The sequence below is a fragment of the Channa argus genome, chromosome 6 (assembly GCF_033026475.1).
Source record: "Channa argus isolate prfri chromosome 6, Channa argus male v1.0, whole genome shotgun sequence".
Classification (NCBI taxonomy): domain Eukaryota; kingdom Metazoa; phylum Chordata; class Actinopteri; order Anabantiformes; family Channidae; genus Channa; species Channa argus.
In genome coordinates, this window is record NC_090202.1 from 26675026 (window position 1) to 26696911 (window position 21886).

General features: G+C 41.4%; 2 protein-coding genes across 12 annotated transcripts in view; both read left to right on the plus strand.

Annotated features, from left to right (window-relative positions):
* The window catches only part of slc8a2b (solute carrier family 8 member 2b), a 129479-nt gene extending 116206 nt beyond the window's left edge, over positions 1-13273 (plus strand). For all 9 annotated transcript variants that reach the window (XM_067506860.1, XM_067506854.1, XM_067506852.1 and 6 more), the window contains 4 exons: positions 3771-3895; positions 6329-6428; positions 7509-7784; positions 8840-13273. In XM_067506860.1, the coding sequence (XP_067362961.1) occupies positions 3771-3895; positions 6329-6428; positions 7509-7784; positions 8840-9216 (878 nt within the window). In that variant the 3' untranslated portion in view covers positions 9217-13273. The remainder of the gene's footprint in view (positions 1-3770; positions 3896-6328; positions 6429-7508; positions 7785-8839) is intronic.
* A 962-nt stretch (positions 13274-14235) lies between these two features.
* srsf7a (serine and arginine rich splicing factor 7a) lies at positions 14236-21372 on the plus strand. 3 transcript variants are annotated; one of them, XR_010914598.1, is made up of 9 exons: positions 14236-14464; positions 15856-16090; positions 16263-16436; positions 16777-16863; positions 16996-17037; positions 17233-17277; positions 18426-18524; positions 19467-19999; positions 20691-21372. XR_010914598.1 is itself a non-coding variant. In XM_067506863.1 (8 exons), the coding sequence occupies exons 2-8, from the start codon at positions 15867-15869 to the stop codon at positions 18751-18753; spliced, it is 681 nt and encodes a 226-aa protein (XP_067362964.1). In that variant the 5' UTR covers positions 14237-14464; positions 15856-15866; the 3' UTR covers positions 18754-19132. The 3 variants fall into 3 exon arrangements, 2 of the variants coding, with proteins under 2 accessions (XP_067362964.1, XP_067362963.1); XM_067506863.1 differs by lacking the exons at positions 19467-19999; positions 20691-21372 and adding an exon at positions 18744-19132 and having other exon boundaries at positions 14237-14464; XM_067506862.1 differs by lacking the exon at positions 19467-19999 and having other exon boundaries at positions 14239-14464.
* Positions 21373-21886: the final 514 nt, after the last annotated feature.

The window sequence follows — 21886 nt, forward strand, 5'->3', positions numbered from 1 at the left end:
TCTCCACTTCAAGCTCCCGGATGAACAGTGGCTGATGCGTCCTCCTCTCCTTTCTCATGTCCAGACTTTATATTAGTCTGTAAAACACAGATCACCAGCTATTACTGGCCTGTTGGTGGTCAGCAGTGACCCCTTTATTTGTTTGTCTAAAGAGAAGATGATTGAATAAAATATTGAAATATAAATGAATTCATACAAATTTTAATTATGACTAAATTAATTGTTATATTATTTATAATAATATTTTTATTATTTATATCTGAGCTGAACACCACCATTGAAACTGCTTTACATTCTTCACTATTACCAAGACCTTTACTGTAATATTTAAATATTTGAAGCAGCAGGTCAACATCAAACTATTCATAAAGAGAGTAATAAATTCAGCCTGAGTGCTCAGTCAGTGTTTGCTCTGCTGCCTGCCTAGTTGAGTTTGCCCTTTTGCTAGAAAAGTCATCAAATAAAATAAAATGCCCTGCAGCGCACACTGCACAGCATCTCAGCCTCTTAACTTGCAGAACACATTGAGAAAACAAAACATGTTTCACAGGCTTGATTTCATGTTGCCACTGGCACAGTTTACTCATTCACACACACATTCATGAGGAAACTTTCCTTTACCAGCGGTGACAAAGACCAACTGCTGCGCCGGCTCATGTCACCATTTTTCCGGGCCAACAAGTGGCACCTGAACACACCACACGGACCGTGTGCCAACATGTAGCATGAGCATTTTAAGCAAAGCCCAACTCATTGAACCATAGCTAAACAAAGCAGTGTGCGCTTACTTCTTTCACACCACTCTTACTCACCACAGACAGTTTATACCTACTTCTAATCCAGAATAGGTCTGATAAGAAATCACAAATTGTACTTGTGTTATTGAAACTGTCGTCTCTTGTGCACTGATTTGATGAGCTGAACAGCCAAAGAAAACAAAAAGCACAGTGCAGGAATGTGTCACAGTCCCAACAGTAGTAGCACAACAGACAAACTGGCAGCGAGGTCGCTGCGAGAGGCAGAGGTGCTAGATGTGGGGATGCGGGTTGGGGGCCGAGGTAAGGGAGCGACAGCATTGTTAGTGATAATTATTCCAAACACTTTAATTTTCATTTTACTAAATTGGACCAGATGGCTCAGTTTTCTTTTTCCCTGCGGCTTCTCAGGTTTTCTGCCCGGCTCAGGTTTTTGGCGTCTGTTTCAGCCGTGCTCGGGGAAGCGATGGCAATTTGTCTGTTTACATCAGGATCACAGCAGATCCAATCTGTGTGAGTCTCCGCACAATGGAGCAGCTTGGAATTAAATGTTTACAAATGAGGTGTGTTTTGTGCGGGATATGCTGCTGCAGATACATCACTGTGTTTGTGTGGCTCAGGGGAGGAGGCTGCCGTCACTGTGCTCTAACATACATCATGTTACTCTCTGGAACTGTGTGTGTGGGGAAAGTGGAATATCTTAAAAAACCTGATTGATTTGTTTATGTGCACATTGTTCTTGGGTCCATCACAAAATAGAGAGAGTGGAAGTAAACACTGAGTCTGGGGGTGTTCATTGATTTTTAACAGAGTGTTGCCTCTTGCTCTGTTGAAGTTGTTCCACAGGAAACACATTTTAATGCAAATATGTGTCCAATTGAGCCTCGGCTAACTGACAATCCATGCGTTTGTGCTTGTGCATTTTCATCAGAATTTCTCAAAAGATATAAATACAAAAAGCAAACTTTACCACGAGGAAAGAGATTTGCTAATAACAAATTGAACCTGCAGCCAGAACGTATTCCCACTGTGCACAGGTTGGCGACGTGGTTTTTGTGTGATGACGTGAACGTACCCCCGGCTTCTTTCAGAGTGCAGAGCAGCCATGCAGCTTTAACCTCAGACGAGCAAAGCAGGATTCAGAGACACAAAGATCAAGGCCAAGTGCTGTGAGACTGAGAATCCCCTGTAGTCGTCATGGCGCGTATCGATCGTCCTGGAGGCGAGTTCTCCTTCACCTCACTCGACTGTCACAGCAGGGGAGGTGATCTCTGTAGAACTCTGGTGACGGCTGGAAGATGTTGCCGCTCGGAGGAAGGACCCCAGCCTGTGTGTGTTTGTGCTTCTGTGCAGCTCAAGTTAGTGGCAATGAATGGTGACAGGATGGTCGCTGTCTGTTGTCTTACCCTCACAGTCTTTCCATAATTAGACACTGCTTGCCTTTTGAAAAGAGGAGCACTTGAATCCCTGCATGCTCCTCACTCACACACACACACACACGCTATCTCCACACCTCCTGCCCTCTTTGATTCCCCTTTTCTTTGTCCTCAGCGCAGGAGCCAATGAGAGCAGCCACTCACAGCAGACATGAAGCACACAGTCAGCCTGGTTATTAGTCTCTAAGTGTTTGTAAAGCTCTTTGTGGACCACCAGTGTGTTACAACCACTCCATGGAACAGAGAGAAGATCCTTCTGCTTGTAATAAAACCCCTGGTTGGCTCTGTTTTATTTCTGTACACTCAGGTCTGGTTGGTGTAACTTGTGTTGCTACTTGATTAGCAGTGGATCAGAAACACAAACTGCGCCACATGTCACCATGACCTGCTGTTTGCTGCATCTCTTTCCTGCCTACTTCATAAAAGAAGTGCACACAGCACGATAGATGCTGTTAGGAGTTACCAGATTAAGATTCTTTTCTTTTTTTTTAAAAGAAAATTAGTTTAATTTATAGATTAAATCGACTAATAAAAGGACAAACCTCAAAGGCCTGTTTATACTGTGCGGTTTAAGGCTCCTTAGATAAAAGCTGATGATGACAGTGAGAAATGTGGTGAAATCTTTCATAGCTTCAACCTTCTGACGGTGTCAGAAATGTAGGAGCACAGTGCTGCAGTGTGACCCACGTTTGCTAAAATAACCCAGAATAGTTCCCAGTTCCCAAAAACAGGTTTAGCTCATTTCAGAAAATTGTTGGTGGATGTTGTGTTGTCTGCCCCAGTCTGTCTCCTAGTTTTCAGGCTTTCAGGAACAGCTGCTTGTTGTCATCACACAAAGCTTTAAGATTAATACTGGACTTTCTGAGGGCAGGATGATATTAGACCCATTTCTCACATTCCACAGTCTGTATGTGTCTCAAGTCAGCTGTTGCCGTTGCCCCCACATCGACGGGGGAGCTGCTGGGTTCAGTGTCTTGCTCAAGGACACTTCGACATGTGACCACAGGGGCCGGGGATCGAACCAGCAACTGGGGGGATTGGTGGAAGACCACTCCACCTCCTGCACCACAATCGGCCCATATACATGTTTCTTTGAATAATGACGGCTTTTTGTCGTCAAATAAACCCAAAAAACTAACCATCTCAGTTCAATCCACTCAGAGTTCAGGGTTAAGTTCAGAGTTTCTTCAGTGATCTTTCTGGAACTGTTGCTCCTGTGGATCCACCTCTTTAGTCTTGTTACTGTGTTGTTCTGACACAGGCACACACACACACACACACACACACACACACACACACAAATATCCAGCTGTCATCTTCTCATCTCGCTCTCCCATGCTGTGTAAGAACACACACACACACACACACACACACAAATAAAACAGACTTGGATACACACAGTATTTCAGACTGAAGTCATGTCATGCAGCTCTAAATAAAAAAAACTGACATGTGGTCAATTATTGATAGAGGAAGAACTTGGAAATATCAGATATTTTATTTCCAACCCCTTTTTTTTCTTTGTACTTCACCCACCCCCCTTCCTTATCCCCCCCTCCTCCCTGCATTAACCCCACAGAGTCAGCAGAGGGGCAGGTGAGTGCTGAGGAGGAGGAGGCCCGCCGAATAGCAGAGATGGGGAAGCCCATTTTGGGAGAGCACAGCCGCCTGGAGGTGGTCATCGAGGAGTCGTACGAATTCAAGGTGTGTTTACTGTGTTTTTCAAAATTGTGTGTTTGGGGGGAAACAGCCCCCCAGGATGTTTTGGATAAAGACATTTGGCCTTTGTTATTTGGTTTTTTGAATTACAGTTACAATTTCTCCTCACAGTAAATGTTGGATATATTGATGGAAGCACATCCCAGCTTTAGTCCAACTAGATGGTTGTTAAAATCATATAACAGGGACAAGTGAAAAAGAAATTTCAGTTCCACATCAGTTTATTGATGATCACAGACAATCCCACATCCAATCATCCAATCAAAGCACTTTATGTAATTCCAGATCTGTCCAAATGTCTTTGAACATGTCTGTATTAAAGCCAAAAACCAGAGCAGGATGCTTCACATTCGTTGTTTGAAACTGCAAATGGGTTACTCATAATGCGGATATGTAGACATTTAATGTGACAAAATGTTCCCAGACAATGGATTTCTGCTGCCAAAGTATCACATCTCGCAGATTTATTGCAGAATTATTCAGCTGCTTAACACTTAAAGTCAGGGAACGATTATGGTCTGGCTTCATCACCTTAACCACAGTGCAATGGAACCCAAGCCCAGTTCTGCACTGACATGGTCTGAAGTGTTTACTCTGTTTCTCACAGTCACAAGCATCAGTCTGAGAGGGCAGGTCTGGGCTTTAAATGATTGAGCTGCTCACTGAGGGCATGTAGAAGTGAACCTCGTGCAGCATGAACAGAGTGCTGCCTCCAGCGCTCTTCCCTGACCCACTCAGGGCAGAGGAATCGGAAGTGCAAGCAGTGCAAATACTTGACATGTGCACTGGGCTCAGGTGTATGATAAACAAATAAAAGCAAATTAGTTGAGTTTACTAGAACAGCAGTATATCTCAATACACAGAAGGACATTATGTTGCTAATCCCTCTGATTGAATCACTCTTCACAAAATGAAAATCCAATTCTTAATTACGAAAATGTTCCAGCTTCCTCTGATGTGTGATGGACTTCAAGTAAACTAAATGGTTTTTACCTGAAGCACAAAGTATTGTGGTGTTTTATAGACATGCAAAAAACAAATGCTTTTAATTTTACCAGGTATTAGAACGGTGTATGTGGGGAAAGAACATAAATGCAACACAAGAAAAATATCCGGTACAAATCAAACATCCACCTTATTGTCAGCTTGAGCATGAATTGTTTGAAAATGAACACAAAACAAAAAAGCAGTAAACAAACATCGACAGAACAGATGAATGAAGATTTATCTTCAAATAATCAGCGTGGGGTCTTATGATTAGTCTCTTGTGCTCTGTGTTTTCCTGTAAATTGATGCAGTTTATTGTCCAGGTGGACACCCAGGTGTTAGTACGACTACTTCCACCCCCACTGGCCGTATAGAGACAGGATTGACTCTCTGCTCTTTGGTCTGCAGGACACAGCGTTTGTGGTTTGAAATTTTTATTGATCTGACCACAGAACAGTTTTCCATTTTGTCCAAGACCATTTTAAATGAGCTTTAGCCCAGAGAACGTGGAGGCGTCTCTGGATCGTGTTCATGTATTAAAATTGCTGTGGGTGTCTCAGCACACAGGAAATGATCATTAGCACGGTGAGACATCAGGCGTAACACGTGGTGAGGAAATAATCTTTGCTTTTGCTACGAGTTATTTTATCCTATGAGCTTATTTCTGTCGGTGTTGTTTGTGGGCTTGTTAGCTGCATGGGATCTTCGGCTTCCATAAACATCAGCAGATGTGATGGGATAGATAACCCTGTACAGATTGAACTATCTTGTTAAGTACTGAGTGACAGGGTGGTGGTACACCGTTCTTTTTACACTTGAACAGAGCTACACTAGCTGTTTCCTATTCAATCTTTAGCGTGGGTGTATTTTGAGAAATGGATAATGGACTAAAATTAATAAAACACGGTATAAGACCAAAGGCTTTCGTGTCCAAACTGCAGATGCGTGTTATTGTTGCTGCTTCGACCCTGTGTGCACACAACTACTCGCTCTTTCACTTTGTGATGACATCATGGAAATCAGCTTTAACAAGCAGCAATCAATTGATCACTAATCAATGTTTACGCTTGTGATAGAGTAAAAATTGATTTCCCAACTTTTCCTCCAGCATTTCCCATGTGTCATTAGGCCTTTCACACCTGGTAAACATCCAATTTTCTCTGATTTATGGTTCATGTCGAGTTTGCCAAACTTCATGTGTAAAGTTCAAAGTGTGTATAGTTTTACTTTCCTCGCACTTTATGTTTCACACTGCTCCATGTACAGTTTGACTCTTGGTTGCAGAGTGTAACAGAGCTGTAGGACTGTGACTGATGTAAATAAAAGTGAAATGTTTAATAAAACTCTGTCTGATTTACTTTGCGTCTCTCTGTCCCCTGTCCTCGGCAGTAAGTGGCCGCTAATGAAATCTGTTGTGCTTCTGATGTGCAGAGCACAGTTGACAAGCTCATTAAGAAGACCAACTTGGCACTGGTTATCGGCACACACTCCTGGAGGGAACAATTTGTGGATGCGGTCACAGTCAGCGCAGGTGAGCTGTGTGTGTGTGCGTGTGTGTGTTGAAGTAGACTTTACTGCAGAAAGTACAAGCTCAATGCTGAAGTAAAAGTGCAAATATTTACCTAACCACCCTTCACTACGATTAGCAGTACAACTTTGGATTCTTTACTTAAGATGAAGTTCTAAATACACGCTTTAAATTTTATCACCAATGAAAAAGTGATTTCTCTGGGTTTCAGTCTGAGTTTCTGACAAAAAACTAAATATTTGAAACACTACTTACATGTAGAAAATGTGATTGTTTATAACATATATTTTCTCAATTACAAAAGTAATTTACACCTCTTGCTGTAATAATAGTAGTCGGCATTGTGGTCGGGAGCATCCTTTTGCTTTAACTTTCCATGAGTCGGGTCTTGTAGTTTTTTTGTGGTTTGAAAAGGTGCAGAGCTGTGTATGTAATGTCTTAAACTTGAAATATTTCCAAACTCCTTGAATATTTCCTTGTATTTGCCTCAGGTAGCAGAGTTTACTGTAAAGTGGTGTCTATGTGTTGTATCAGACCTGATACTCAATACTGGGATTGGATTGTTTCATTCCTACCATAAGCAAACTTCTGAACCTAAATCTGCCCCAGAGACAACAGTCTAATAAAAAAATACCAATTGATTATGAATCATGTACATCTGATATTTCAGTCAAAATCCTTATCAATGATTCACTCTTCAATGTTCCTTTAAGCTAATGTAAACTGTGTGGATTGGCTCGGCGGCATCAGCGGCCTTTTGGAGAATAAAAGCTTAAAATGCGAGACCAGAGAGCACTGACAGGCAGTAGCCACAACTAACCAGTTTTCCTACTCAATCATGAAGTGGGAATCCTATTAGTGACTGAATCCCACCATCTAGTGGATGGAACAGTTCACCACAGACAGGGATCTGATGTCACCAGCTTGCTGTGTGTAATCTGTGTGTAATCCCCTAAAAATGCAGTTTGTTTTCCTGTAGTGTAATAAAAATGAAACCTGTCAGTTTCTGTGTTTGGTTAAAAGTGGCTCTGGCTGTAATCTTCATCGTGATGTTCATTGTTCCTCCTTTTTCTCTCCCCTCAGGTGATGGTGATGAGGACGAGGAAGGCAGTGAGGAGCGACGTCCGTCTTGCTACCACTACGTCATGCATATCCTCACCGTCTTTTGGAAGGTGCTGTTCGCCTGTGTACCACCCACAGAGTACTGGCACGGCTGGGCCTGCTTCCTAGTCTCCATCAGTGTCATTGGCTTCCTCACCGCCATCATCGGAGATCTAGCCTCACACTTTGGCTGCACCGTGGGCCTCAAGGACACTGTGACTGCAGTGGTGTTTGTGGCTTTGGGGACGTCTATCCCAGGTGAGCAGACACACACTTTGACTGTGTGAGATTATCATAAATCACCATTTAAAAATTAAAAACACAACTCAAGCTACATTTTTGTCAAGAAATTCACCATCCATCAAGTGCAGGGGGTTACAAGAGGGGTTGCCAGGGTTGGCATGGTCCCCACCCCAAATCAGGTGCCAGAATAAAAGTGCAAGTACTCGTTTTTTTTTTTTATTACTTTGACATTGTTTTTGTCTCTTTGTCTTAATTTTCCTCTTTGTCTTTTCTTCAAGTCTCTTTGTCGACATAACATTTGCAAAAGAATTACTACTGCCTTCAAACAGCCATGGATGTGTTACTGAATGTAATCCATCCCAAAAACCTTTGTTTGACTAAAGCCTGTTTCAGACATGAAGTCTAGAGAATGTCAGGAGGATCAGGTCCTGACCTTTCCCATTCAGACGTGTAGCCAACCTTCTGCTCACTTGCAGAAGGGGGGGGGGCTCGGGCACTTCGATCGGGGACAGAAGATGGTGCAAAAACAAAGCTGCGACAGTGACAGTGTTTTGCTTTATAATCTGATCGAAATACCACAGAATCTTGTGCTGTTCCCTGTATTTGTTTGATGATTTTCAGCTCTGCACTTACCGACAAAAGTTCACAAATGTCCTTGAGCTTCCAGTTTGATGTTGTTGTGTTCGTATGAATGAACGAGTTCTTCACCTTCGGTTGTGTTTGTATTTCTCCGGTTTCTCCGGAGCCAGTCACAGGAAATGGCTGTCATCAACACGCCCACTCACTCATGGTGAATTCTCTGGATTATTACCTCCTCTAATCACAACTGAGCTTGGTTGGAGATAATCTGGGCTTTGCACTAGGGAGCTGGCTAGACAACCTCCCAGTAATGCCAGGGCCAACAGACTTGGGTTCAGATAAAGTCTGCATAACGTCTGAATTCCAGTGCACGTCTGAAAGGGGCTTTAGTGTTGGTGTTTCTGACTCCAGTAGACCCTGTTTATAGCTGCATGTACACATGTGTATGAAGGTGCTTGATTTGCTCTCCTCAAGTCTTTCTCTTACCTCAGACACTTTTGCGAGTAAAGTGGCCGCCATGCAGGACCAGCACGCCGACGCATCTGTCGGAAACGTCACCGGTAGCAACGCCGTCAATGTGTTCCTGGGGATCGGTGTGGCGTGGTCTGTTGCAGCCATCTACTGGAAAATCAAAGGGAAAGAGTTTGAGGTGGATCCGGGCTCCTTGGCCTTCTCCGTCACACTCTTCACCATCTTTGCTTTCATCTGCATGGCTGTGCTCCTGTTCAGACGTCGGCCCTCCATTGGCGGTGAGCTTGGCGGCCCGAGGAAGTTCCGCATCATGACCAGCCTGCTGTTCCTGGGTCTCTGGTTCCTCTACATCCTTTTCTCCAGCCTGGAGGCCTACTGCCACATCAGTGGCTTTTAAAAAGCAGGCAAAGAAAATTCAGAAATAATATTGCACAGCAACACACATATAATTAAACACTCAGTCCATACAGTTAACAGTTTGACAGGAAACAGGTGTACAATTCATCCATTATACAGGGCTCATGCTGGATGGTTTCTGCAGGGATGCTTCAATACTTCAGATACGCACAGACACACACACACACACACACACACACACACACACACACAATATATACAAGGATCATAACAAACACACATGCACAGTTACAGGCATGAAGAAGAGCGAGAACAAGTGTTTGAAGGCTGAGAACACAAAAGGTTAGTTCAAGAAAGTTGACTGAAGTTTTAGTGGTGAATAGAGCAGCAGGTTTTATTTTGTAGCATATTTTGGATGAGAAATACGAGGAGCTGCTATTGTTAAGGTAGAACAGAAACCTGTTCTGGACAAAATGCATCTGTCTGAGCTGGTTTTAAGGTGTAACACATTTGTTTGTCCCTCCCTCTTCTCTTCTGCCTCACCCACTTTACTGACAGGCTCATGTGTGTGAAATAATGTTTACAAGAACAGTCTCATTACGGTAAATTCTTACAAACGGGTGATGCGTGTGTGACTCACAGTATAGATGAAGGTCGTTCTCCACATGTGCTGTAAATTGTTAAAACCAGCGCATACAAGAATGCAGTGTTTTTTTCCACTGTAGGAGCGGGTGGAAATTATTACTCTGCATAATGAACAGCTACAGAAAAGTCAAACTGCAGCAAATGTTAAAATTCAATAGTAAATTAATGCACGGTATCAAACGCCGCAGATCCCAAAAGGCACAAAACCACAGATGAGTGTGGCGAGAAACAGTGGTTTAAACAAGGACTAAAGTCTAACAAACAAAGCTAGTGAATCAAAGTTTTTAAGGAGCCATATCTCCTTAGCATCCTGTCTTTTCTCTGACACACGTTTCTAGAACAAACCGGGGGGATTCTTTTTTGCATGTACAGCCACAATAAGCCACATACACTAAACAGTATGTGAAAGGAAATGATCAGAATCCACCTGTAAATTACATTGGTGCATTTGTGTGTCTCCTCAGCTGGTCTTTGGTGTGTATGAGGATGTTTTCCTCACCAGAGGTGTTCACACACCTGCTGTGTCATTCAAACACGTGAAAACTTCGTTTGATCCCTGAGTGGAGTCATCAATGTTGTGTGTCGTGACAGACTAATCCATTACTGTGGCATGTATCCTGACACACTGATCCTTTACCTGTAGTGAGAGCAGCATGGTCCGACAAACATGCATGGATGGTCAAACAATCTTCTTTCAGCAGCCTCACAATCTTGTAAAACGTAAGTTTTTTTTAAATGCTGACAGACTCCAACTGTTCAACGTTCAGCTGCAGCATTTAGATAAGGATGCAAGCTCTTAACATGCACTGTCCCTAGGATGCAGGATGTTAGTTGACACCACACTGATATAATGCCTTAAGATCAACTCTCCAGTAAAAAGCTGGTATTCAAGCTTTCAGCTGTACAAACTATCCCGGCTGCATTTAATTTGATACATTTATAAAACAGTGAATTGTGTTTTCATTTGACAAACTGTACATGGGGGAACTGTCTAATATTGTCGGTGTAATACTGTGGGAAGGAGTTGTAATTTGTCCCTGCTCTCCATCCGTGGTTAAAGCAAGACCCATCAGTGGAAACTACAAACGAATTTTAATAGAGTTTGCAGTGTACAGTCTATCATCCAATCGGAAGAGCTGATTTGGTTTACAGTCTGTCGATGCAGTAACATTTGCAGGACCACTTTGCGGGACCACTGCAAGAGAAGTCCTGTAGCCATTTGTCGTATCGCAGACCAGACATAGGTCGTTTACAGTGGAAAACACATGAGCTTCAAGGCATGTAGGTGTTACTCAGATACGGGAGATAAGAGAAAAATGTTCACAAGCTACGGAAACAACTGGCTGCTAAACAGTAATGCACAACTAGAGAAGTGCAAAGTATTAAAAGTGTAACGCTGAACTATATTCAGAAATTCGCTCATTTGTCGTGATGTTTACTTGCAAACATTTCATATTTATTACTTTCAGCACTGAAATACGTACTGAAAAAATCTGTGGTGTGTAACTTCATTAGGTAGTAACTGTATATTACTATATATAAGGGAAGTCGATCATCCATTTCTACACGAAGTTGATAGTTAACATCTTGATTACTGTAATATAGGCTGTCTAATATCAGTCACATTGATTATATCGCTGTGAGGATGTTGTATGTTGTGCTGCAGGTTCATTACAAACATTTCACCCACAAACAAACAAGTGCTATATAAGTGAAATTTGTTATTACACACAATGATATCAGAAAGATTTGATTCACTTACCCGTAATGAAAATACTTTGTAAACTTTCTGAAGTCAATTTTGTATCTTTCCTTGCAGGTACAGCCAAAGTACATTTTTTGTACTTACAAATAGTATTTAGTGTAGTATAGAGTAGTCAGTACACAAAGTTAGTAGTATAGACTACATCATTACTGAACATAGTGGAATAGATTTTGATATATTTTCCATAGATGAAGATCCCCATGAACTTCTCACACAGCTTAGTGCATCTTTACCAACCATTTCATCTGATTTGCTGACTTACAACATCTGCTGACATCTGTTTGTGTTACTTATGAATATTTCTTCAGATAATTTGAGATGTATATTTATTTATAAGACTATTTATTGATGGATAAGCTGTGCCGCAGGTCCTTGATTTTGGGGTTTAGTTCAAGGAGTGTGGTTTCAATGTGCAATACGTGAAAAAAATTCAAGCATCTTATTTCGTAAGTGGCTTTGACGAGAGAGTCAGTTTACACGTTTTTCTGCAGCAGTGTTTGTCGCAGCCCTCGGCTGATGTACATTTGTTCATGAAGGAGGAGATTTGAGTGTAAGTAGCATGTTTACATGAAGAAACTGCGGAACATTGCCAGTGGGGTTGTCATGAGCTCCAGCGGGGACATTGTGAGGCAGGTCAGTGGCGTGTGAGGTTGGAACCTTAACCTAACTGTGGTCTTCGTCCTGAGCCACCACACAAATACGCACAGGTCTGCTGTGTAATCTACTGTATGACTGGGTGACAAATGACCAGCGGCTGCATTGTGAATCAGCTCCCAGCTTTGTCCCGGCAGATGTGACCCAAATGTGGCTCAGCACCCAAAAGCAGAACTGTGTGCAGTGTCCGGACAATGTTCCTTGTTTCCACAAACTTCTGTATTAACTGTTCTGTACCTTGATGTGTTGCCTCCCCCATCCAGCTTCCCTTCCTCACCCCCTCCCTTCCCAGTGTGTGTCTGTGTTTGCTTTCCCTCCGTGCTCCCCTGCAGATGCATGATGAATGTATCTACCTGTGTATGTGTGTTAGCAGCATGGTCTACTGTGATGGCTGCCTACTGTATGGGCATATGTTATCAGGTCGAACCCCCCTAATCCCAAACACCAGAGGCTCTGGTGGCCCAAAGAGACACAACCTGCAAACAGATGGATGGAACAGAAACACACACAGAGAGAAACACCATTTATGGATTCAATGTTTACTGCTTCTTTGTTCTGTTACCTTCAGAAGCTGTGAAAAAAGAGCCTGTTTTGCTGTGTCGAAGTTTTGTCTGCAACACACATAATCCCAGGTCATCTTTTTGTTTGTTGGTGTACAATATTTCTGTGTCTGTATTAGTGCCCCCCCCCCCCCCCCCCATTCACTCCCTCCCAGGTCTTGCTCTTCAATGTGTCTCTGTGTGAAGTTTTTTCCTGTGATGATAAAAAATTGTTTCTCCGCCTAAACCTTTGTAAGGGAAATAATGATTGAGTTACTACGATATCATGTGATGCATATACATTTATTCAATACTGAAATAAATTATTAACTGAAGATAACTTTTTTTTTTTATGAAATGTGGAAAAACATCTTAGAAAAAGAAACTTGTTTTTGCGAACATGGCATGAGGTGTAATGTGTTACTGAAAGATAATGAAGGTCTTAAATCAAGTGAAGTTGACCTTATTTGAATATAGTGTATTTATTTTCAAGGCCGGATGTGTCTGAGTCATTATTTCTGCACTTAACATACAGCAACTGTATGAAGCTACTTTAATGTAATTTTGCACTCAAATTTCACATTTCAGTGAATATTACCCTTTTACATGTTTACGTCAATCAGTCAAAACAGACACATTTATGTAAGTGCAAAATTAGAAATATTTTTCTTAGTCTGTTATGGCACCACATTAGGTTTCCCTCTACCTTCAAACTAACTGGAAATGGTCTGTTGAAATAAAAGAAATAGTTCATATGTTTTATAATTATTTTATATTTACACACCAGCAAATTTAGATATATAGATACCATATTAATCACAGAAGGGAAATTTTTGTGTTGCAGCTGTACATAATAATACAATATATATACAAAGTAATAAGAGTGAAATTTCAATAAGTAAAAATGTATTCACTGTCACGTTAACTTTATTAATAAAAGAAAGAAAAATTAATTTGAAAAAAACCTCATATCACATACAACACTGACTGTCCATGGACACTCAATCCTACTTAAATACAGGTGAGTAGGCAGCAAACTGAAGCCTAGTTCATCAAGGCCATAAAAAAATCACTGATATGAGCGCAACCCTTTGGCCTGTAGTTTAAGGCTTTATTAAAGGAATTCATACAAAAATGCGCGAAATAAGTTTTTTAAACCCAAATTGTGGCGGGGGGCTGAACAACAAATGGTGCAGTATCTATTTATTTGTATGAATGTCTTCAATATTCCCACTGAAAAAGTATGAAAGCATGTGACCAGTGAATGTTGATGACTAGTAAACATTTAAAATAGGAAACAAGTGTGACAAAAAATGTTTTCTGTAAATGTTATGCAAATACGTATAAGAAATATGCATTAGATTGTTGTTTGAGAAAAAACGTGTAAAGTGTTTATTATATTTTGAAAGAATTTTCCGGAAGTATGTGTGCGCAGAAGCGGATGTGACACAATGTCACGTGGTCTTCCCTTCGGTGTTGGTTAAAACGGTCAAACAGGGGGTCAGGCATGTGCAGTATTCGTTAATGTGTGTAGGAACGGTAGTTTAGTGTGTTCGTTTTGCCGTATTATCGGTTTTTTTGTTGTTGTTGTTGTTGTTAAAGACGACACGAAGCTTGTTTTGGGACGCCTGAAGATTCACCTCTGCTCGGAGCGGAGACAGAAATTATCGGAACAGCGGAACAAGGTAACGCTTGCGAGCTCGTGGGGCCGCCATTGTTTATGGGCAGGCGGAGATCAAGGCCTTCAATTAATGTCCATTTATATACACACGTGTTCCAACCTACATTTTGTGGTTGGAACTCGATTTGTTATTAAAATGTGCCTGCTTTAAATGGGCGATCATTGAATCGTCAGTGAGCGAGAAAGGGCTCCGTGATCATGCTCACTGTACACTCGGATCCCACCGTAACGTTGTCGTTTTATTCGGGCGGACATGTTGGAATTGGTGTCCCCAGTTGCTCTCATGCATGTAGCCGCCATAGTGGGATTTACATTCATATACATATATGACTAATAGGCCTAAAAGCAATTTGTTAACAAAACAAAAAAAAAGCGAATGCACCGTGAATGCTTCGATGCTGAACTCTTTTTGCTGAAATAGCTGAATGGAAATGCCGCTTGCTTATATACTGATTTGGCAAACTTCAAAGCCAGTTGCCCTTTAAAGCTTCAAAGGCAATTATGTGACGTCACCAAGATATAAAAGTCTTAAAGTATAAAATATGTTTTAAAAATCATATACGAGCAGTAATGTCCTTCTATGAGCTGAACGTTTTGAAGTTTGAACGATGTTTCGAAGTAGTTAGGCGCCAAAAACCGTACGAACGTCTTGATGAAATAATACAATCTAAATGACGAGCACCAACCATTTTGTATCCAGCAGTAAAAATACGTTATTTAATCACTGATAATTCTACATTTGTCGTTTTACAAATGTAAATGAAGTGAAACTACGCCTTCGAAAAATGGCCAACAGGAACCGATTTACGATCGATTAAAGAGATCGGAAATGGCGGCGTTTGGCGCGCTAATAGGCTGCGCTACAAAGAAAGGGGTTTTAAAGCGGTCACGCTTTTTCCACCACGGTAAGCAAACGTACACCCTGAAATCACTAGCTATAGTTGTGTATGGAGGATGTGGATTGTAAATTGCTTTGGACATTAAATCAAGGTTTCTGCGTTTTTCTCCAAATGAGAACTGTTGCAAAATAACACAGAGGACAGTTTAATAATTGTATAATAATAATAAATTAGTACCAGGGCTAATCCTGCCAGCTATTTTAAGTAGTTGTCATCACATGTTCTGTTTACAATGAAAAACGGAAATCTGTTCTTCTATTCAGGAAACACTAAACCGACCTTTCACCTATCACTGTAAGTGTAGGACACAATTAAATACATTCATGGTTTATTAATCTGTGGATTCTCTCAAAGTTCTCAAATGAATGGAATTGAAAATTGTATCTGTCCAGAGACGTTTAGTATTTTCTCTAAAGGTGACTGAAACATTCATTAAAATAGCTGCTGAGGGATTTTATTCTCATTAACCTATTAGGTTTTTTTTTTCCCCCAACAGACAAAGGAGAGATGTCATACTACTCATCCTCCCGTAGTTCATCTAGGGCCACAGACTGTAAAGTATATGTGGGTGACCTGGGTAATGGTGCTGCAAAGGGGGAGCTGGAGCGAGCGTTCAGCTATTATGGCCCACTGAGAAGTGTCTGGGTGGCCAGGAACCCACCGGGGTTTGCCTTTGTCGAGTTTGAGGATCCCAGAGATGCAGAAGATGCTGTGAAGGGCATGGATGGAAAGTGAGTAGTAATACTCCTTATGTTTAGAACTTAAATTCGGTGTGTGTGTGTGTGTGTGGTCTTATATCTGCCGATATTTACAAAAATATGAGATGTTTCAAGGAATCAAGAATATCAAGTACTCAAAATGATCTTGTGCTAATCTTACTTACGTGGTGTTTTTGTCCCTTAGAGTCCTCTGTGGCTCCCGTGTTCGTGTGGAGATGTCAACAGGCCTTTCCAGGAAGGGCCGTGGTCGCCCAAGTCGACGCCAGTTTGACCCCAATGATCGTTGTTATCAGTGTGGGGACAGGGGCCACTATGCATATGACTGTTACCGCTTCAGCAAGAGAGGCCGTCGTAGCAGGTAAAGAAGTACAATCGTGTAATTTTTGTAAATTTAGTTTTTTTTAAGTTTGTTTGTTTTTCTTATGTGGTCGTGGAGATGCAGTGTACTCTTGGCTTGCATCTAAATATTATTTATGCTATTTAGTTCATAACCTCTTTCAATTTGTTGTTTAGTCTGACTTAAATATATTTGCTTTACTGTTTTTGTCAGACTTGAAAAAAGATTAAGATTTGAGGAGCAGATTTTAAAAAAATAGACTGATAAACTAATCGACGACCTGTGCAGCTAGAAAGAGTCTTCTAAACATCAAAGAGGCAGAGAAGACAAGGGGACCAACTTGTCTGTTTTTCCTTCACAGGTCGCGGTCTCGCTCTCGGTCCAGGTCCAGGTCCAGGTCCCGTGGACACCGCTACCGCTCTCGCTCCCGAAGCCGTAGCTACAGCCGGTAAGTCAGCACTCAATAAGAAACATGTTTTAGGAAATATTCATTTTGGTTCTTGAGGATTGATTACAATGTTAAGACAGCAGATAGTCAAAGTATGTCAAAATGTTAAATTTAATCTTTATATTTTTTCAGGAGCCGCCGCCGATCTCCATCTTACTCCAGGCGCAGGAGCAGGTGAGGATGCAGCTCAGTGAACCATAACTACACTACATTCATTCTTTTCTTTTTTTCCGTCTAAAATATTTAAGCCCTCTTTCTGGGAGGCGGGCAGGAGGATTGCAGCACATGTACAATGATGGTGATTTATGCCTAGTTCTGGTTGTTAACACCTGAGCTGTTATTAAACCTACTTTATTTCCTGTAACATAGGTCTGGCTCCCAACCCCGTTCCAAGTCCAGGACTCCAGTGAGAAGGTAGGTTTTGTCAGAGGAAGGATTTAAAATTATATCTAAAACACACAGTTTTGTACAAAGCTTTCCATCCTAGTGACGTCCAGGGCGACTGTGGTGCTGGAGGTATGGTGGTGGTCCATCAATTTTACAGGGGTTGGTACGATCCCCGGCTCCTCCGGTCACATTTCAAAGTGTGCTTGAGAAAGAGACTGAACCCCAACTTAGTTGTTTTGTGTTGGCCAGTTGCATAGCAGTTCCCCCATCACAGTGTGTGTGTGTGTGTGTTTGCACACCAATAGACTATATAAGCGCGGACCATTTACCATTTTACATGTTTGTAGAGTCAGATACAAAGGGATTTGTCTTGATTTGTGCTGCAGGTGTCTTGGCATGTCTTGCTTTTTTTTTCCTTCAGGGTACCAGCCATATTTAAAGCAATATATCAGTTTATTTCTGGCTTATCTAGGTGTTGTATGCAAGTCACAATCTTCAAAAATGATATATATTGGGGAAGGATTATACTTTTGTTTGTGCTGTGTGTAGGCAGGACCTTTTGTTAGTGTACTGTATATGTCCACTAGGAAGCAAGACACATTAAGAAAGTAGGAAAAACCAAAATGAAAATGGGGAAACAAATGGATTTCACCGACTGAGCCTGTTTAAAAAAAAATATAAATAAACCACTACCTTTTATTTCAAATATCCAACTCGTTTATCTGTATACATCTGTATGTTATTTTGCAAGTTAACAACTCCTGTGAACCAGAATTTAAAAAAATAGTTTGAAATTTTCTACAAATAATGTAGAACTATTGGAAAATATTTTGTATAATAAACAAAAGGTATGATTGATCCATCATTCTGATATATTTTTTAAATGTTTTAGACTAACTATTACTGAAAAGTTAAAAATGTACATTGTTTCCAAACACCTGTTTAATTGTGTTCTCCTGGAAGATTGTTTGTAGCAGTACAAGAAGTTTGAGAGAATTTGCTGATATGTTGGAGCAATCGCAGTACTTGTTAGTGGAGATTTGGGAGGTGTAAGCCTGCTCCTCTGAGCCTTTGCAACATACCAGCCTTCTCTGTTTAAGTTTGCAAATGTGTGTCTGTAACATAAGTTTTATTTTGCAATACAGTTGGATGTTAACTCTTTTCTCTCCCACCAGTCGCTCCAGATCCCGCTCTCGGTCCGGCTCTCCGCCCAGAGGACGCTCTCCCTCTCGATCCCGCTCACGATCTCCGTCAGCTAACCACAAGAGAACCAGGTAAGACCTCAGTCTGTATGTCTGTCGTTTACTAAAAAAGACCTGTAGGCTGTCAAAATAACTAGTGCGTAGCCCTGCCAGCTGTTAGTATTTAACAACACATTCTACATGTAACACACAGCTCGAAGCAGCTCCAGTAAGGTCTCCATTATCCACATTTTAGTTCAGGCTGCAAATGTTTTGCATTCTTAAGAGAGTCAGTTATGTTATTTATGTTAGGCAGAGCTAGGTGCTCCATCACAGGCAGACTGATTGTTAAATAGACCATCCTCCCACCTGGGAGCGTCCTGCTACCACCAAAGAACTGCAACGTGATGACGAGATGGATGTCAACTGAGAACCTGTACCTACCCACCACAGAGAGATCTGCGTCTTCACCCTCGTCGTCTGCTGTTGGCCAGTAGTGTGGGGTGGGTGGGTGGGGTGGGGGAGTAGAAATAAGTGAAAGATTAGACCTCTCTCTTGTGCTGTCCTTTCCAGCTCGTGCGATTTTTGTGTTGTCAACACTGTACAACCTCGTGTTAATTATTCCTTGATGATCTTGAAACGAGAGCACATGAAAGACCGTCTTAGGCTCGGCCTGTAAACTCCTCACACTCAGCTTAAAACCATCAGATGCAGCTTTATTCTCTGTACTCTTGCTTCTTTTTTTTTAAACATCACCCAACCTATATGTAGCTCTTTTCCAAATAAATGAATTTAACCTGACAGAGCAAGAGAGATTATTTTACTTGGATTAACAAGTGTTAAGTAAATTTTGTCAGAGGTAGCATTATAAATGCTTTTTTTCCCTTAAAACTTTATTCCCTATCCTGAATTTGGCTAGAACAAATGAACCCTCCAAATAGAAATGAGATAAGATCAGACAAAACACCAATGGTGTGACATACGGTAAGCATCTTTGCAGAACAGTTTTGTTTATTTTTCATATTTTCTTTAAAGCGTGTGGTGGGAGCTGAGCACTGCACTGACACCGCAGCTGATCCCAGGCCAAGGGTCTGCCAGCTGGCGGTGTGTACATCCTGCAGGAGGGTGACTAAGCGCTGACCTGAGATCAGCCTTCGCCTGCATCTGGTGTTAGACAGCGAGAAAGAGGTCGACCTACCGACCGAACCTACCCCTCAGTGAATGGGCAGCCGTTTGTTCAACCGACGCACACGCTCAGACGAGATCAGCCCGCGCACACATAGAGTTGTTCTACTAGAGTCACCCGGCCAGCCTTCAGATGTACCGGGGGCTGATCCACACAGATCAGAGTTCAACCTCTACCTTATTAAATCCATTACCTACCTACCTACCAGACCCCCTACCTACCTACCAGAGTTCTTCGGCCCTTAGCTTCTGAAATGAGAGAAAGAGCTGACGAGAGATCAGTCTTCAAGAGCCTCCCAGCGCAGTGTCTCTTCAAGTTGTAGTCATCCGTCCTTTCATCCTTCGCTTCTCTGTACTTGTTGTTTCTGCCACTGTCTCCAAAGGTAACCAAAAAAATCAAACCCCCTGACAAGCTCATGTTGATGGTGAAAGAAAATGCACAGGCTTGATGTAGTCTGGGAACCCTGGTGATAATTGAGCTAAAGTCTTTACCCAGCATGCTCAGAGTACAGACGTGTGGTTGAATGTGAGAGAGAGTGGAAGATTGAGTGTAAAAGATGAATTTCAGTGACCTGATACCTCCGGGGAGGCTTTGGCATGTTTTTCTTCTCGTGCTATACATGTTGCAACATCATCGCCAATGCAATAGGCTGTTTAGCAAACAGAGTGCATTCTGCAGCACCTTCTGTGGTGATGGTATAGAACACTTCCCATCCATTTGTGCGTCCCTTATTGTGTTTGTAATTATTAAAGAATTACATCCTACATTTATTCTTAGAGCAGTAGCTATTGTAAGGCTTCTAGTAGCAAGATAGGAGACGGTGTCAGACTGATCATGTATTTGAATGTATGTTGAGGCATTGAGTTATTTCTCAGAAACAAAGATTACTTCCTGTTGATAAACCACAGATCATAAATTTATGGCCCGTAAGAGGAACCTTGATTTTGTTGATATAAATAAACGCCCAATCCGTTTCGTCAAATGTTGTGCGGTTTAACTTGTTGAATAGTATAAGATTTTTTTTTTTTCGGCCTCCCCTGTGGCGACCTAACTCCTCTTCATTTCTGTTTCAGTCGTTCCCGTTCAGCAAGTCCAAACAGAAGCCCAACACCAGCAGACGACTGAGGGAAGAAGACAATTAGTCCCTTCAGCCCCTCTCTTTAACATACAGACCCTCAGCCCTTGCATCCTGTCAGCTTTTACAGCCTAACATTACAGTGCAAGTGTAAGAAGCTACAAATACAAGTCAATACTGAATGTTGCAGGTGACTTTCAGCAGTGATTGGGGCAGCTCACACAGTAAATTGCAGTGGAACATAGTCAAGTTAATTATTGAAATTGAGGACACTGCATTTAAAGACTGCTTTTAATTCTTTGAGCTATCATTGTTTTTTCCCTTTGAGAATGAGCAAAAGTGTCCCTTTGTATTGCACTGCAGTTTGTTTTGTTTTATTTTATTTTTTATTTTGTTGGAGTTTCATTGCTGTGTTCATAGGAATATTGAGATTGGCCTGCATGCCTTTAACATTGTCACATTCCTGCTATTCATTGTTTTTGTGTTGCACTGCCCTTTTTACAAACCTGATCAACTTCACTTTGCCCCAATTAGTTTCCCCATATGTTGGTCTCCAATATGTTTTAAAATATAACAGTGCTTAAATTTGATTGGCAGTCAGGTTTTCTTGTTTGTTTCTGTTCTTGGCTTGTATGGCAAGATGGTGGCAATTTTATTTTTGAATAAACATATTCAACATGTTTCAGTGTTTCATTCAAATATTTATGGAACATAAAGTGTTCATCAATTGAAAAATCTTATTAATTATAAATCCCCAATTATCTGGTCAGATTAGGAAATGTGCAAAATCTGACTACAAGGTAACTTTGAGATATATGAACTTGTGAAAAAGGAGATATGATCATCTAAATTTTTAAGTTTGCATATTTCGAGATGTGGTTTCATTTTGTGGGAGAAAATGAGAATATAAAATGGATGACTGGAAGGTCCCTTCCAGTACCTTTTGGAGCCCTTTTTTTTTAGATGAAACTGTAAAGAATCACTTTACACTAATTAAAGTTTAAAGACCCTTTTAGAAATGTTACCAACTATTACGTATACAGACCCTTGTGGTCAAAACGCAGAGAAGAACATGATTACTATATGAAACTAAAACTTGAAGTAGAGGCGATGCGATAACTTGAGTGTTCATGCATCCTGTCCTCCTATTGGCTGATCAGCGAGTCACATCCGCCTGCGCCTATCAGAGCACGC

Coding starts and splice junctions, on each gene's coding strand:
- srsf7a (XM_067506862.1), top strand. CDS start 15,867: ATGTCATACTACTCATCCTCCCGTAGTTCATCTAGGGCCACAGACTGT. Junction 16,437..16,776: donor AAGAGAGGCCGTCGTAGCAG/GTAAAGAAGTAC, acceptor TTTCCTTCACAG/GTCGCGGTCTCGCTCTCGGT. Junction 18,525..20,690: donor GCTAACCACAAGAGAACCAG/GTAAGACCTCAG, acceptor TTTCTGTTTCAG/TCGTTCCCGTTCAGCAAGTC.